Below are 17,255 nucleotides of genomic sequence, written 5' to 3'. Positions count from 1 at the left end.
TACTCCTTAGTATATATTTTTTGGGGAAACAAAGTTGACAGCTTTAATCCAGTTCCGAAGCAGTTAGACTGAAGTGAGCCATTACAAGGCAACTATAAATGTTTTGTGTTAGTTTTTAAGGAACTGAGACAGGAAGTAAAGGGCATAATTTTGATTAGAAAACTTTGGGTTCTCTGTTAAAGTGAAATAATGTTTTGGTTTTGTTAGAATATACTTCCTTTTAAGGATTTATTATGTAGTTGCAACTATCAGTAATACAATAGAGCAAACATGTTTCCTTGGTATCTAAAAATTTGGGATGCTGAACTTGAAAGATTTGTTTTGAGCCCCTCTTTAGTCAGGAATTTATATCACACCCCTTCTGGGGGATGGGCACTTTGGGTTTTAAAGGGAGACAGCATGTTAGAGGGTAGCTGATTGTTGGAATAGAAATGGATGAAGAAAGAATGAAGATAATAAATTTGACTATCACACTGGTAGTTGATCTCAACAGCCTGGATCAAATCACTTTAAACCCTTCTCTTTAAGGCAGAGCACTAAGTCTAATCTCAAAACTTATCCAGGCTTATCCACATTTCTATAGCATTTGTTGTGTTTATCACAATTCCTATTCTGATTTATTAGTTTACTGATGTAATTAATACATGCCTGGGGGATGGGCCCAGGAGTATTTTCTAAGGTATTCTGTGGCTAAGGGAGGAGACTGAGGGTTTTCTCATCATTTCAGAAGACTTGGGCTCTAACTCTTAGGCTGCCTGGAACTATAATGGTAGGTAAGAAACCTAATGTTTGTTGATCATGTGAGAAATAGCCCTGATTTTCCTGATCCTAGAGCCATATTAACCATGTTAAGATAGGAAGCATGTTTAATGTTAGATTTCTGAAAGTATACAGTGACCACACACATAACCATTCTATAACTTATAAAATACTTGTGCGAAAAATCAATTATTTCTTTGGTCAAAGAAACCAATGAATTCTACAGAAGGCTTGAGAGATCAAGGACTCACCTGTTTGATTTGGTTAGCTGATAGATTCTAATGCCCAATGGAAGTGAAAGATTGAAATAGCAGTGGACTTAAATGTTTAGCTAATGCAAGGGGAAATTTTTTAGAGTGTGGAATCTTTGAAGACTAAGAATATTTCAGGACCTGAGCTTGAACATCATTTTCTTAGTAAGTTCTGAAAACTACGAAAGATAGAAATTCTCTTACCATCTATTAAAAAAAAAAAAAGTTCTAAAATAGCTTACCGCTTTAAACCATTTTTGATTGTACATACAATTGGGTGACAAAGTTCATTGATGCTGTTGTGCAGCCATCACTTCTGTCAATCTCCAAAACTGTTATCTTCTGCAACTGAAACTCTACCCATCGTTTTAACATTCTTAATTCTCTCTCCCCAGCCTTTGGCAGCCACCATTCTTTCTTTTTTATTTACTTTTTGTCCAGAATCTCACATTTCATTTAACATCTTTGAGGTTCACCCATGTTATATAACGTGTCAAGTTTTCCTTCTTGTTATGGCAAAAATCCCATTGTATACCACCTTTTCTCTATCTGCAGAACACTTGGGCTGCTTTCACCTTTTGGTGGAATATTATGAATAATGCTGCCCAGAACACAGGTATACAAATACATATTTGAGTCCCTGCTTTTATTTCTTTGGGGTATATGTACACAGAAGTGGAATTACTGGATCACATAGTAAATTGTTTAATATTTTGAGTTTATGCCATATTCCTTTCCACAGTGGATGTACCATTGGACATTCTCACCAACAGTAATTGTCGTCTTTCAATTTTTATACATCTTCCCAACTCATTCCCTTTTTGTAATATTCCATCTCTTTTTTTGATGAACATCAATTTATTTTATGGTGCTGAGAATTGAACCCAGTGTTTCATACATGCTAGGCAAGCACTCTACCTACCACTGAGCCACAACCCTAGCCCTGTGATATTCCATCTATTACAATTAGTAAATGGTATCTCATTGTGACTAATTTGCATTTCCTTCACAACTAGTGCTGGTGAGCAACATTTTGTTTAGTGGTCATTTCTATATCTTTGCAGAAATGTGTATTCAAGACCTTTGACCATTATTTTAATTAGGTTTTTAGTAGTTTTTCAATACCTCCAATACATGGTTAGCAAGTATTTTCTCCTACCCATGTGTGTTGCCATTTTACTTAATGGAGAGATATCCTGTCTACACTTAAAAGACAGTTAAAATCAGATAAAAGAGATCGAGGGCTTAAATGCATACGTTTGCTTAGGCTGAACTATTCTATACACCTCAGATATGGAGGAGCCACATAGAACTCAATGTATAAATCTCTCATAACTAGTGAGTACCTGACAATATGGATGTTTCAGGTGTAAAACATACCCAATGTTCCATAACTTAGCTAGGCCAGGGATAACATTTACCTGTCAAGAGTATATGAAGTACCTAATACAGTGATGTATATTCAGGGACTCTATAGTTGTTGAACTAAAGTCTTAAAAATACTAATTTTCACATTTATGCAGGGTGATAAAGTACTATAAATCACATAAAATCACAAACCATTTAATCCCATTTAATAAATGGGATCACATTTATTAAATAAATATCCAGCCAACACTACAAAACTAGGTAATAAGAACCATTGGAGCTCTCGGCAGAAAAAAGAGACAAATCACCAATCTGGTGGAATTTTCATGCAATTTATTCTAGAGCCAAGGAAGACAAAATACATAACCATGTCAGAAATAGGGCTAGGAGGATGAGTGGAGTAAAGGAGACCCAGGGGTATGTGTATTTTTAAATTGGTGACCAAAAGATGAGAGTAAACTGAAAGCCCTAGGTACTACAACGAGGCTAAGATGCCTGGAGAAAGGGTAAATATTGACAGATTAGGTAAGTAATGATGGGGGAGTACTATAGGGCTTTGTAATGACCTGCTGTTTTACCCAGCAATAAAGCAGATAAATTTTACCTATGAGTTAAAGTGAAAAATCAAACATCATTTTATGAGAGCTTTTAAGAAATATAAAAGAAGGAAGAAAAACTGAGAGCTGTGTAAGTCTATCAAATACCACTGGAAACATTCAAACAAGTTTCAAATGTTTTATTTTCTTATTCATACAGTATGAAGTTTTCTAAAGATCCCACAACATGACGTGTATCATGCAGAAGAAAAACTAAACATTCAACATAAACCACCCCCTCCCTTGCCCACCCTTCACACAAACTAAAAAAGAGGAAGAAAAAAAAAAAAGGGAAAGAAAACCCCTCATTCCCGAGTAAGGAAATAATGTTTGCACTATTTTTCTATAACGCCAGCCAAGATATGCACAAGCAAGAGAAATAGAAAGCATTTGCTAAAATATTGGTAACAAATAATTATGTACAAAAAATTCACAAAAGACTAGTTCCCCCTTGAAGCAGAGCACATGGCAGTTGACACTGGAACAGATCAAACCACTGGCTGGGATTGCGAGCCACGTACTGATCCAGAGGAAGAAAGTTACATGTAGTGGAGATTTTCAGTTTGAACATTAACATTTCCAAAGTTTGGCAACATTATCTTTTAAAATTATGCAAATTATGTAAACAAGAGGTACATTTTAAATCGATCTACATGCAAAACTCCATGTCATGCAAGGACACCAAGCACCGGGATTTTTCTCTCACAGACAGAGCCCATGATGTGCAGCACTCAGTTGAAGGAACAGCGATGGCAGGCAGGTGTATTCAATTTAAGATTCATCCACCTTGATTTGACCTGCCTTTTACCACTCATGATTACAAAACCAGTTTTTATAGAAAAACTATATAGGGAAAGACTATTGTCATATAAAGCTACCCAAAATGTTTTTCTTCCAGCCAATAGTACCTTTGCAGAAAAGGGAAGGGATAACATCAAGTGGTGGAACATGATACACTACTTTTATATCACACAAATTTATTAAGTTACCATCCATTACCAATTGTATGGGCAAACAACAAAAAAAAATCATGTGCTCCCTATGCCTTATAAAAAAGTTTATGCAGTATCAATTTAGATAAAATTTTGCTCTTCTGTGGCATATAGATTAGCAAGATTTCTCCCATTTAAATCACAAATGTGTGGGTGTTTAGATACATACATGCACATTAATGTCACCAGTTTCTTAGATTAGCTGCAAGTCTTTTGAAACACAGAAGGGAAACTCATGATTCAAACAGGACTTTAAAGACAAATTATTCATCCATATATAATGAAACAAACATATACCGTAAGCAGTTACATGATTACTTCAGGTTTTCATTAAGTAATGCTAAAGAGAAATCATGAATGCCTCAGATAGCTTCTGGTCTTTATAAAACCACAACTGAAAAATTATGTTTACCCAGGGACATTTAATAAATGTAATGGCTCCTACTCACAAAGTAACAGAAGGAAGCAGCCATAGCGATGTGCAGTCACTATATGAACACAAGAACTAGCTCTTGGCAGCAGCACTGAACTATACTTTCTTCTCAGCCAGAGATGGATTAAACTGCTCAACAATGAGACTTAGTCCCTGGAAATATATTCATAGGTATAAATAAAGTTATAGGCTCCTTTGTTACAAAACTGTAATTAAGGTAAATAATAGGACATTAACAAATGCTTTGTCAATCTCTCAAAGGAGAAAGCACAGGAAAAGAAAAATAGCTGGCCTAACACCCGGCTCAAATTGTACAATCTTCTATCTACATATAAAACTGTGTGAAATAAAAGTAAGGATGTTTTATGTTCTGCTTGGCACTTTTGTACTCTATCGTTTTGTTTCTGAATCAAGTATATTAAATTAAAGCCAACCTACTACATATATAGAAAGCTACATATATCTATATATAAATATTTACATATGTATATATAGATACTTTCTTGTTATAAAAGATGAAGAAAAATAAATTAAAAAGCCAACCCCTTCCCTTTCTCCACCACATGGATATGCTCTTTTCATGTTGCTGTCCTTCAGACTTTAAAGTGCTACACTGAGTTATTGAGAGAAGAGAGTTCAATAACACTTAGTTGGCTTCATGAGGCTCATGTTGGAAATGTGGCTTCACAGAGAAAAATACTTCCATTTAAATACACAGAGAGCATTGCTGGACGTCTTGAGCAGATCTTCAGAGATGGAGAAGAAAGCAAAAGTGTTGGATGGTACTCTTCAGAGAGTCACACATCTACCACCATCTTTTTGTGGATATCTAGGCCACCTACGACCTGCAATAGCCAGGAATAAATCAAGGTTAGCAACATTTGAGAAATGCCTTTAGTAGTCTAGCCGTCTTATCAAAATAAAAATTTTTTAAGTTTGAATTTAAAAATATATTACTATAGACATTTTTGGAGGCTGTATTTTTTACAAAAATACTTGAGTGCCTCCAGTTGGAATTTCATGGTTTCTTCCTTCTACAGTAATAAGCATTTTTGTGTTCTAATACAAGGGTCATTAAACTTGTTCTATGAAAGGCCAGTATGTAGTTTCTTTTGCACTTTCTTCTGAAAACAAAACAAAAAAACTAAAAATTGTAAAAAGTATTCATTAGTTTAAAAACAGGCCAGAAACAGAATTTGTCCTGCTCTCTCAGTGCCATTATGATTCTTGACTCTGTAAGAAGTCCCTCTCCAACTCTTCCATCTTACTTTATCCCCAGCTCTGTAAATTTGCAGGTTCATCTCTTTGTTCCAATTGTTTTGAAATTTCATGACAATGTGCCCATGTCCAGATGAGTTTTCTATTACCATACTGGGTACTCAGTAAATCCTTTCAGTCCGGAAATACATTGCTTTCGGTTCTGAGATATATTGATGATTTCTTTCCCTCCATTCTCATTCTGGGACCCCAAGCAGTCAGGTGTTACTGCTTTTAAATGCAACTCCCTCCCAAGTAGCCGGGATCACAAGTGTGTGTCACCACACCTATAAATAATGTTACATTTAATATTTACTAAATAAATGCAAGCAGTCTTCACTCCCCCCACCCCCAGCCACCCACCTTGTTGCTCACTTTAGCCAGACCCTGTGCTGGGGAAGAGAAGGTAGTGGCACTCAGACCTTCCAATATACTCCCAGGCACTGTCACAGTAGTCTTCATTCATATGCATCTCTACCACTCCAGTCATGAGGGGTTTTTTTTACTTATTTTATTCTTCCAAGAATTGAGATTTCTTCTTTTCTTTCTTTAAAAAACTGTTGTCTACAATGCCACTACCAGCCTGGTCTCACATCACACTCAACCATTTGCCAGTCCATGAGAGTCATTCAGAGATCTCTGGCAATGGTGAAAGAGGACAAACAGAAGGGAGAGCCAACACTTGTACCAGTACCAACTGGAAACAGTGCAGTCTTAAACCCATCTAACTCTTCCAAAAAGATATAACCAATTCTTTATGGTAGTGTACCACACTATCTTGTGAAACAAAATATAAAGATAAGTATTCTCTTGCAAAGAAGGAAGGAAGATGTTCTCAGAATATCATAAACTTCTACTGAAATGCCAAAGTAGAAGTCCTTGCACAACACACAGTTAACTAACAGAGTGACCTGCTTTTCCTTGTGTGATTTAAACTGAAAGAGAGGGAGGGAGAGAGCGAGGGAGGGAGGGAAGGGAAAACTTCCTATAGAAGCATCCGAACATGACTGAAAATTTGTTACCTTTGTCTCTACTATGGATGCTTCTGTATTCTCTTCTATCTTCAGTTTGCAATTATGATTCCTTATGATACATCAAAAGCTAGTATCCTTGCTTTAAGTGTAGAAGTAGAAAAATAAATCTGAGTGGTTATATTTCTGTTTGGAAGCAATGAGTGGTGCCAATTCCATAGATCCACTGATGAAAATCACCAAATGAATACCTAAGTTATTAACCCATTTTCATGTAGATTTGGATTCCTACGTCTCCCACAACTATAGTCCCCTCTCTACACAGAGCCCTTACCCCAGAACAACTATCCACCAGAAGCTTGGGAAAGGAGGGTATAAATCACCATATATGGCAGATAAGTTTGGGGTGGACAGGGACTCCCCATTTCTGTTGTCCTTATGAAGCAGTTTCAGTATTCCTAGCTGAAATTCATGAACATATATTTCCCACAGAAGCATTTTTCAAATGTGCCTACTTAAAAAACAAACCTTAAGAATAATAACCTAGTTGTAATTTGGAGGCTACTAATAATAAGCAGAAGTTACTAGTGGCATTTTGTCACAAAAAGACTAAGAACATTAATTCCTGAGAATAATTATGTTAATTATTAATAATTCAAACAAAGAACACATTTCAAAACTCTGAATATGGGGCTATCAGGCCAAATTGAACATATATATTTTAGGGCAAAATATCTATATAAGAAATTATCTATTAAATGATCTTTAGATTGTTTTTAGTATGAATAATAAGTAAAACAGTTCTTTCATACTTACAGCACAGAATTCTTCAAAGGATATTCTCCCATCTCCATCCTTATCTGCGTTTATTATGGTTTTGTCTACAATTTGCTGTAACTGTGTGTCTTTCAGATTGTTCCCAACCATCATTTTCAACACCTGGAAGAGTTCCCCATTGGAAATATAGCCATCTTTATCCATGTCATAGATACGGAAAGCAACTAAAAAAGAGAGGAAGAAAAATCAATGGCAGTTGTAAGCAATCACATGAGTACCTTAAGTGAAAAACAAAAACAAAACAGTAAATTACCAAACATCTAGAATTATGACTCTGAGGATGACGCCTTCCTAGATATAGATGTTGCCTTTGGTGGGATTAACATAGTTGTTAAGATGGGCTTACAGAGTCAAGACTGGCTGGGCGAAACAGTGTATGTAGCCTAGGTTATTTAACCATATTTAGAACTAGGGGTAACAACAGGTCCAATTTCTTAGGTTCTTCAGAACATTTCTTGCTACTTTCATTAGAAACAAACAACAACAAAAACAACGCTTCTTTATCCATACCATATATGTAATTTATATTACTGTTTTCAGTAGAAGGAAATTCTATTTTTCTTCTATACAATATAACCATACATAACCATACAGTATTCAAACATACTAGTTGAAAATGTGCAAATGTAAAATTTGTGTGATGTCTAAACATCTAGAATAAAAGAAATTGTTTAGAATATTTTAAAAGAAGTCTGTAATGTAGTATAGGATAGTAGCAGTTTAAGAGGGATAATGAAGTCAGTAAAGTAAAATACTTACACCGCAATTTCTGCTCCTTATCTCCTTTGACACTGAACTGAGAGACTCCCTCAATGAATTCTGAATAAAAAGAGTTAAAATGTTTAAAAATCTGAACTTTAATGTTTTACATAGAAAACCAGTATTTACCTTACATACCCACAAAAGGATATTTCCCTGTATAAGACAATTCTATACTAGCATGTTGAAAGCTGAAAACGCCGAATTTAAAACATTCACAATTAAGGCTCTACATTTCTCCCCTCCTTATTTGGAGTCTTCTAAGATTAATCAATTTGAATAAATATTTTAAGTATTATAAACCACACTCAAAAACATGTTATTGAAGCTATTTACCTCTTTCCTCTTAGGACGTAATTTAAAAGGGACTAAAAAAATAAAAAGACTATAAACTGTTTTGCCAGAACAAAAATAATTCTGAATTACTGTCCTAAAATTCAGTGTATTTATACACTGTAGGGATTTGCATACAAATTATTATTTTTCATCATTACCTGATAAACACTAAATCATAATTGATTTTAGATCCCTTCACTTATCATTCAGTTTCTCAAATTAAATTGACACAAAGCCTGCTGGAAACTTACTAGCGAAATGAGGTACTTATTTAGTAAAGAATTAAAGTAAAATGATGTATCGTGTTAGTAATAGCAAAAGCACAATGTCCTTGTAAAATCTAGATTAACTAAAACAAATTAAAACTATGATATAACATTTCCTTATCACTATAATTTAATTGCTTAGTATGTAGGTCTCACTCTTAAAAAAGAAAAAGGTTTTTAAAAACTGCAACTTCTGAGGCTGGGGATATAGCTCAGTGGGTAGAGTGCTTGCCTTGTATGCACAAGGCCCTGGGTTCAATCCCCAGCGCAAAAAAAAAAAAAAAAAAAAAAAAAAAAAAAAAAAAACAAAAACAAAAACAAAAACAAAACCTGCAACTTCTAATATTATAAATTACCCTAGAGTGAAAATCATCTTCTAAAAACAACGGAAAAAAAACGAATCTCCCTTTTTGGGGGGACAGTGCCCTAAAGGTACCTTGATCACTTATGAATCAAGTAAATCAAGTAATCAAGTAAAATAGTTCACTAAAGTGTATATCCTACAGATTTTAAGGTTTTAAGATAATGTTTTACTATAACATAACCAAAATAAAAATTTAAGAAAAAGTAAAAGTTCCAGATGTTTGTGTATATATAGCTATAAGGCTACACACAACTAGTGATTAAAAAAAAAAAAACAACAACAATCTATTTTCTTACCTTTAAAGTCTACTTCTCCATTCCCATCTGTGTCAAATATATCTATTACTCGTTGTACTAAAGGATTCTGTTGTAACTCAGGCAGAGACATGAACTCTTCCACACTCAAAGAACCAGAATTGTCCAAATCCAGCTTCTTAAATCTTTTTCCTAGCCTTTTAATTTCATCAGCATCAACTAAATGCAAACACAAAAAAAGTAGCAAGATTTTTTAGAAATGATTTTATAATGGTTATGGAAAAAATATCAGCAGTTATCCAATCCTTTAATTTCCAATTTCATTAAAAGAGTTACATACACTGTTAAATAATTTCTCCTAATAGAGTACAACATAAATATTTTCATTTGGTTACCTTTCTGTTTGTTTGTCCCTGCCATAACATACAACATAACAAAGTGCCCAGATATCTCAGGACTGACAACACTAAGCTGATCATGGAGGTCACACAAGATATCCCAGGACTAATATCACTAAGCTGATCACAGAGGTCCTACTAGACAAGCTAAATCAATCTCTGCTCTGTACTAAAGCACCTTCATTTTCACTTTCTTAATTTTTAATTTACTTATAACAGTTTGATGCAAACCTCAAAGGCTATTCAAAATTCAAAAATTCTAACATTCCCCTTCCATCTCACCCCTTGAGATCTATTTCCTTTCTTGGAGGCAATATGACCAGCTTCTTGAATATTTTACATTTTAGATCAGTTCTTGAAACTCTTTCAAGTATGAGTAACTAAAAGACAGCTTCTTTTACTTCTCTGACCAAAACCAAACCAAAACAAACCGCCCCCCCCAAAAAAAAGCTAACAAAATTCACTCGTCAACACCTTAAGAGAAAAAAATAACTATAATTTTTTAAGAAATGCTTGTATTACTTTGTAAGTACTCTATAAAAATTCAGGCAGTTTGTTTTGTTTTGATACTAGGGATTGAACCACAAGCCCAGCACACACACACCCCGCACCCCCCCCCCCTTTTTAAGTTTTTTGAGACAGGATTTTGCTAAGTTGCTGAGGCTGTCTTTGAATTTGGGATCCTTCTGCCTCAGCCTCCCAGCTGCTGGATTACAGGCATGTACTGCCCACTTTAACGTTCTTCAAAAAGGTTTACGTCATTTTCCTTCAAAAAATAATACAAATATATACCAAAAATTAAACAAAACCACCAGTTTTTTTTTAAAGAAAATTAACAAGGCAAATGTCACTTTGCCCATGAATATATATGTATCACAGTTTTCAGTTTAGTTTTGTTATAAACTGGGTGTTGAACCCGGGGCACTCTACCACTGAGCTATATCCCTAGCCACTGTTTTGAGACAGGGTCTTGCTAAATTGCCCAGGCTGACCTTGAACCTGGCAATCCTCTTGCCCAGGGCCTCCTCAGTTACTGGAATTACATGTGTACCACTGTGACCAAATGTTGTTTTGATCCTCACTTTAGGAACTTAAACATTAAAGTGCATATTTAAAATATAAAGGTACTATATTAAAATGCTACGTAACTAAATGTAATTTTCTGCACTACTAAAATACAGACTGAAAATGCTACACATAGTGCTCTAGTATTTTCCATGAAAGGTTTTAATCCCTTAATCCTAAGGAGTTCTGTTTTTCATGGTGGGGGGCACCTATTTCAGTTCGCTGAATTGAATGGTTTGATGTCTGGTTAGATAACAGTTTTACTTTAAATAAGATAATGCTCTAATATGAATATAGCTATAAGATAATACTCTAATATGAATAATTCCAGTATAATTGACAGAGGGAAATAATGTCAGTACAACATGTAAACTTCATGAATTTGTCTGATGCTCTTAGATTTATGATGGGGTTCTATACCAATAAACTCATGATAATGCAAAACATCATAAATGGAAAATGCATACAATAAACCTAAACAGCAAACATAATAATTTAGCCTTGCCTACCTCAAATATACTAAGAACACTCTAACCTACAGTTGAGCAAAATCATTTAATACAAAGCCTATTTTATATTAAAATATTGAACACCTCATATAATTTTTTGAATATATGTATTGGGAAGAACAGTACACTGTATAACATGAGCTGTTCATCTTCATGTTCAGGTGGCTAATTGAGAGCTATAGCTTGTTGTGCTAGCCAGTATCTTGAGATTATTATACTGCACATCAATTAGACCAGGAAAAGATCAAAATTCAAAGTACATTCTCTATAAAATATGTGTATATTGCTTTCGAGCCATCGTTAACTCAAGGGGCAGGTTTTCTCAGAAAGGAAGTCTTAGTATATAAAAACCTTAAGGAAAAACGGTAAACAAGGAGTGCCTTCCTGCTGAGCTTGGTGGCACAGGAACTCAGGAGGCTAAGGGAGGAGGATCACAAGTTCAAAGCCAGCCTCAGCAACTTAGCCAGATCCTGTCTCAAAATAAAGAAGGCTGAGGATGTAGCTAAGTGGTAAAGTGCCCCTGGATTCAATCTACCAAGAGGGGAGAGGGGCAAGTATCTTCTTTTAGATAAATGAACAGCAAATTTAATGGTTTCAAGAACCTAAAGGCTTCTGTTGAAAACTAAAGGTGCAGATGAAGACACAAATATAATTTCTCTGTTTTTTTGTTTTGTTTTGTTTTTAACTACCTGCCCTCAAAATACTATATAAAAAGGTGGCTATTCATTGGCTCGCCATTAATGTTAAAATTAGTTTCTACTGAAATAAATGACTTCAAGAACCTGTATCTCAAAATAAATGTTTAAGGCGCATATGTGACTAACTATGTCATTTAATACAAATGCCAGAAATAAATTGTACTTGTATTTTTAAAGATAATTACTATTTATAATAGCGCTTTGTGAGTTGCATCAGTGTCCAGCCTACCAATATTTTTCCCACATGTGATTTTGCACCATGTGTGGCTTATCAGGAACACATATATTGTATTTTTAAAGAAAACTTTACATTGATTTAATGAGAATATTCATCCACTTCTAACAGTAAGATAACACACATGTTCAAAATAACCTGATAAAAATTCAAATATACATTTAATGATCACATCAACTATATAAAACATTTTATTGCTCTAAAGAGTAGTTGTTCAGTAGAACAGATGACAAAAGTATTTTCCCTTTATCCATTAGAAAATCAGATACCCTTACTCTTGGGGAAGGAGTGTGACAATGTCTTACAAATGCTTTTCCCCTATTTATTTACACAGCTCTTCTACCTCAAGAGTCAGCCCACAGTTTTTTCACTGGTTTTCTGTACAATGCATATAGTAGATGCTCATAAATATTTTAAGCACTAATAAATGTTTCACACTTAAAACATATTGATCAAAATGCCATCAATATTTATAGTTATACATAGTAGCTGGTTTCATCCCAATGAAATCATACATGAAATCATACATGCATGGAATCCGACCCACTCCATTTCAGTCCCTGCTCCCTCCTCCCTATCCCCTTCCCTTCACTGATCTTCCCCTTCCTCATCGTTTATACATACATCCTTGATTGGTAATTTCTACACACACACATGAAGGTAAGGTTTCCTGTAGTATATTTATATACGTACATAAGGTGATTTTGTTAAATTGATTCCACATTTCCTCACCTTTCCTGTCCCTCCTCCCTCCCTCTTAATCTCCGATACTCACTGATCTTCCCCATACCTTATGATATCCAATCCCTACCTCCACACTTTTTTCTTATTTTGTTCTAGCAACCACATATGAAAGAACACATTCAATCCTTGATTTTCTGAGTCTAATTTATTTCATAGTATAATGTTCTCCATTTCTATCCATTTGCTGGCAAATGGCTTAATTTCATTCTTCTTAATGGCTGAGTAAAACTCTATTGTATGTGTATATACACCATATTTTCTTAATTCATTCATCTACTGACAGGCATCTGGGCTGATTCCTTAATTTGGTTATTGTGTATTGTTCAGGTGAGCTTTTGAGATTATGTGGTCAGTAGAAATACCAAGAAATGGAGCCAGACAAAGTAAAATCACCAAGACAAGGCCAATGAGATAGAACAACAGTCTGCCTCATTCTGAAAATAATATCAGAGACTTCCTCAGAGGATAAGGGACAAATTCCTGATGGTAAGGGAAAGACACATGCAAAGAATCATCACTGAAATAACTCAGTTACCTTTACCTTATCACAGTATGGTAAAACATTCCCCAAAATGGAGACACATGGTAATAAAGAAACAATGCATGAAGAAGAATGATGGAAGTGTAGGCACAACTAGGATCCCACCTCTGTAAGTGAAGACATCAAGACACAGAGTTCCTGCCTACCTAGCAGACACCATAAAAGTTGTAAACTTTTGTCCTTTGACATTCTTGGTTGATGCCTAATAAAATTCTTGTCTGTGCTTAAATTCTTTTCAGGTCCAGTTTTTGTTTCTACCAACTTTGGACCCAAGGACTCAGTTTGGTAACAAAATCATTCAGACCAGTTTCTCAAAATTCATAGATTTTGCTAAAAAGCTACCTGTCCATACTTGCCTTGGTTTTACATGTGTACCACAGACTAGTTAACAGCTTTCTTCTCAAAATCTAGCTTTGCTTACTTTACAACCACAGACCAGAAAAGGTAATGATTGGGAAAATAGATCACTGAGAATATTAGAAGTGAAAAAGGAAAAATGACATCTCCACAAAAGTAGATGAATCACTTCCTCTAGAGGGTATCATTAATGGAAAAAGAAAAAGGAGAAATGTAACACTATAATATTTGTGGAAACTATTATATTCTGTATGTTGAAGCATGGAGATACATAACTGTATAGAAAGTTGTCTACCGAGAAACTGAAACTGAGGCATTGAAAGGACTGTTTGTCAACTAGAAAAAAACCCTACTAATCAGGAAGACAGTATTTCATAGTCTTGAATAATACTAAGAATTCTGGAGGTGTGGTTTAGGGGTATAGCAGATTCTTTGCACATATACAAGGTACTGGTTCCAACCTCTGATACAAAAAAAATTTTAATAATAATTTTTCTTTTTAGAAAATATAGAAGATCATCAAATAAATATATTTGGCTCAACGCATCCTTCTTTGCATTGCAAACATTAATCCTTTTGTTTGTGTTTGTGCACAAATGTGTGCATGTTGCTAGGGATAGAACCCAAGGACTGGTGGCGTGCTAGCCAAGTGCTCTACCAATGAGCTATATCCCCAGCCCTTTTTACTTTGAGTCTTGCTAACTTGCCCAGGTTGACTTAGAAAGTCCAATCCTGCTTCAATCTGCAATCACCATGCTTCAATCTTCAATCACCATGCCCAGCTAACATTAATCTTTTTAAAAGGCAAATTTAGTGAAACTGCTGGTTCTTGTGCTTAAATTTTCTTTGTGGTGCTGGGGTTGTGGCTCAGTCGTAGAATGCTTGCCTAGCATGCGTGAGGCACTAGGTTTGATTCTCAATACCACATAAAAATAAATAAATAATAAAAAATAAAGATATCATATCCATTTGCAACCAAAACTATTTTTAAAAATTTTTCTTGTGGCAATAACAAGAAACAAGATAAAAAGCCTAAAGCCCTTGATAATATTTAGCTTCAGTTTAAGTTTCCATCCTCTTTCCCCATTTCCTTTTCTTTAGCTACACTGCTCTTGGTACAATTCTGCTAAGGTATATATTTTACACCTCCATTTCTTTATAAGCTCTCTTCTGGAAGGTCCTTGCCTGAATGTCCTTTTATGAGAATATCATCAGTTTTTCTCTAATTAAAGAAAGGAGGATGTTATTAACTACATAATCTCATAGTTGTGTGATTCAATTCACTCACTGACAAAAGACCTTAAAGTAACACTTAAAATCTATTTACTTCCTTTTGTTTTAAATATCTTGTGAAATATTACATGTAGTTGACAGTTTTTTCTGGATGAGTAAATAAAACTTTCCTCAAAGGCAAAGTGCCAGTGATCATACTTTACCTGCACAACAAATGGCTACTTAAACAGCCCCTAAGTATAACTTAAATGGAATGAGCTCTATATAATCTTCCACTGATCAACTTTCTCCTACACCCCTTGCCCTTGAAACTCACCTTGAATTTTAAGAAGCCAGTAAAATGTGTAAGAAGGCAGTTATCGCTTTTCTAACCACCCATTTATTTCTTCCTCCATTCCCTCCCTTCCAGCTAAGAGTTACAAAGATGAGTAAGATACAGACTAAATACTTCACGCTTACTATCTAGTTGAGTCTAGATTGGAAAATAAAGCCATGAATGTCTTTTAAAGCCAAGATGTAAGAATACTACTTTCAAAAACAAGTGGTAAAATGTTCTGTTAGATAATGAACAAAGTAACTTATTTGGCCACTGCTGTAACCAGAGAAGCAGTTATTCAAGTACTTTCACTTGACAGTAATGGTCTACGTGAGTGGCAGAATATTAAAGTATGAAGCAAGATTTCAATTTTTGAAATACCAGCACTTACTAATCTACTATAAATTAGGCAGATATCTCTAAAATAGATCAATCCCATCTTGTTAGCACTTAAATAATTCCAGTGTATTTAGAAACCTGCACTCAGCATCAGGTTAGAAATAAAGAACAAATTCCAACTTCTGGCAACATGTTTCAACACTTCTTCTTCTTCTTCTTCTTTTTTTTTTTTTTTTTTTAAGCCTACTGCTTAGGATCCTGCTCCCTTAAAAAGAGATGAACAAGGAAAAACAAACAAACCTCACCCTCCTGACTCATCTTGTGACTCAGAGATACTCTTTTTCACAGGTTATTTTTCACTTTTTAGACAGATACCTTTAGGAGGGCTACTTACTTTGATAGCTAAAAATACTTACATATTCAATTGAAATTATATTAGAAAAAGCACTAAATAGTTTTATAAAGTCATATATACTATTATCTAAAATTTAAGCAAGATACTATAAACTTAAGATATTTTAGTCTGAATTTATAACATATAAAAAAGTTTTTAATAAGAAATTGCTGAAGAGCTTACAGAGAACACTAAATTAAATTGTTGAGCTCTTACCTGGATGGGTACACTCTGATATTCTCAGGGATAAATGTAAATTAGATGGCAACTTCTTTTAACAAGTGATTTCAGAATCTTGTTAATGTTATCACACAAAATGTTTAAGAATTTTCTTTTAGAGAACTTACATTGCTATAGTAAATTTTAATATTTTCAACTGTATGTATTATATTAGAGCACCATAATATAGAAGGTTACATATTCATTCATCCATCTTTCAGATGGAGAAGCATGAATGAATTCCTTTTAATATATTTCTATATTTCTCTCATTTTGGGGGTGGGGTGGTTTAAGGGTTTCCAAAATTATAAAAAGACTTAAGTCTTTGGCTTTAAAAGTACTGCTATTAATACATATATACTAAGCTGCTGCTCAACTATTAAAAGTAAAAACAATCATAGGAAGTCTAAACTTTTAGTTCAATTTTAAGGTTTCTTAGAATAAAAAATAGAATAGAATAAAAATCAACTTTCCTCAAATTTTAGTTGGTTCTCAATAATGGTAAAGTAGAAAAATAGCAATAGGGTTATTATACCTTTAGGAAAATTATTAATATCCACTTTATACCTATCTATTAGTAGATCAAGTAATGATTTAACAACAAAAACAAAATAAAATATATCAAACTTTTAAAATTCTCCTAGAAATAGTATTTTTGAAAGAAACTAAATGCAGTGTGGGACCCTGGACAGGGTGGGAGAGCTCTTCAAATTTCACCATTTTTCACTAAAATATGTGGTTTAGTATTATTTTACCAATGTTAT

The 17,255-nt window shown here is 34.3% G+C and overlaps 1 protein-coding gene across 1 annotated transcript in view; it reads right to left on the bottom strand.

The window, feature by feature from the left end:
- Nucleotides 1-5,631: 5,631 nt before the first annotated feature.
- The window catches only part of PPP3R1 (protein phosphatase 3 regulatory subunit B, alpha), a 59,944-nt gene continuing 48,320 nt past the window's right edge, over nt 5,632-17,255 (bottom strand). Inside the window, exons 3-6 of the mRNA XM_081265358.1 lie at nt 9,486-9,662; nt 8,224-8,283; nt 7,444-7,628; nt 5,632-6,295 (exon numbers count right to left, since the gene is read on the bottom strand). Of these exons, the coding sequence (XP_081121484.1) occupies nt 6,257-6,295; nt 7,444-7,628; nt 8,224-8,283; nt 9,486-9,662 (461 nt within the window). The 3' untranslated portion in view covers nt 5,632-6,256. The remainder of the gene's footprint in view (nt 6,296-7,443; nt 7,629-8,223; nt 8,284-9,485; nt 9,663-17,255) is intronic.

This window comes from Spermophilus citellus (genome assembly GCF_964194105.1).
Source record: "Spermophilus citellus genome assembly, chromosome: 13".
NCBI lineage: Eukaryota > Metazoa > Chordata > Mammalia > Rodentia > Sciuridae > Spermophilus > Spermophilus citellus.
The sequence above is the reverse complement of the archived record's forward strand: the minus strand, read 5'-3'. Positions and strand labels throughout refer to the sequence as shown.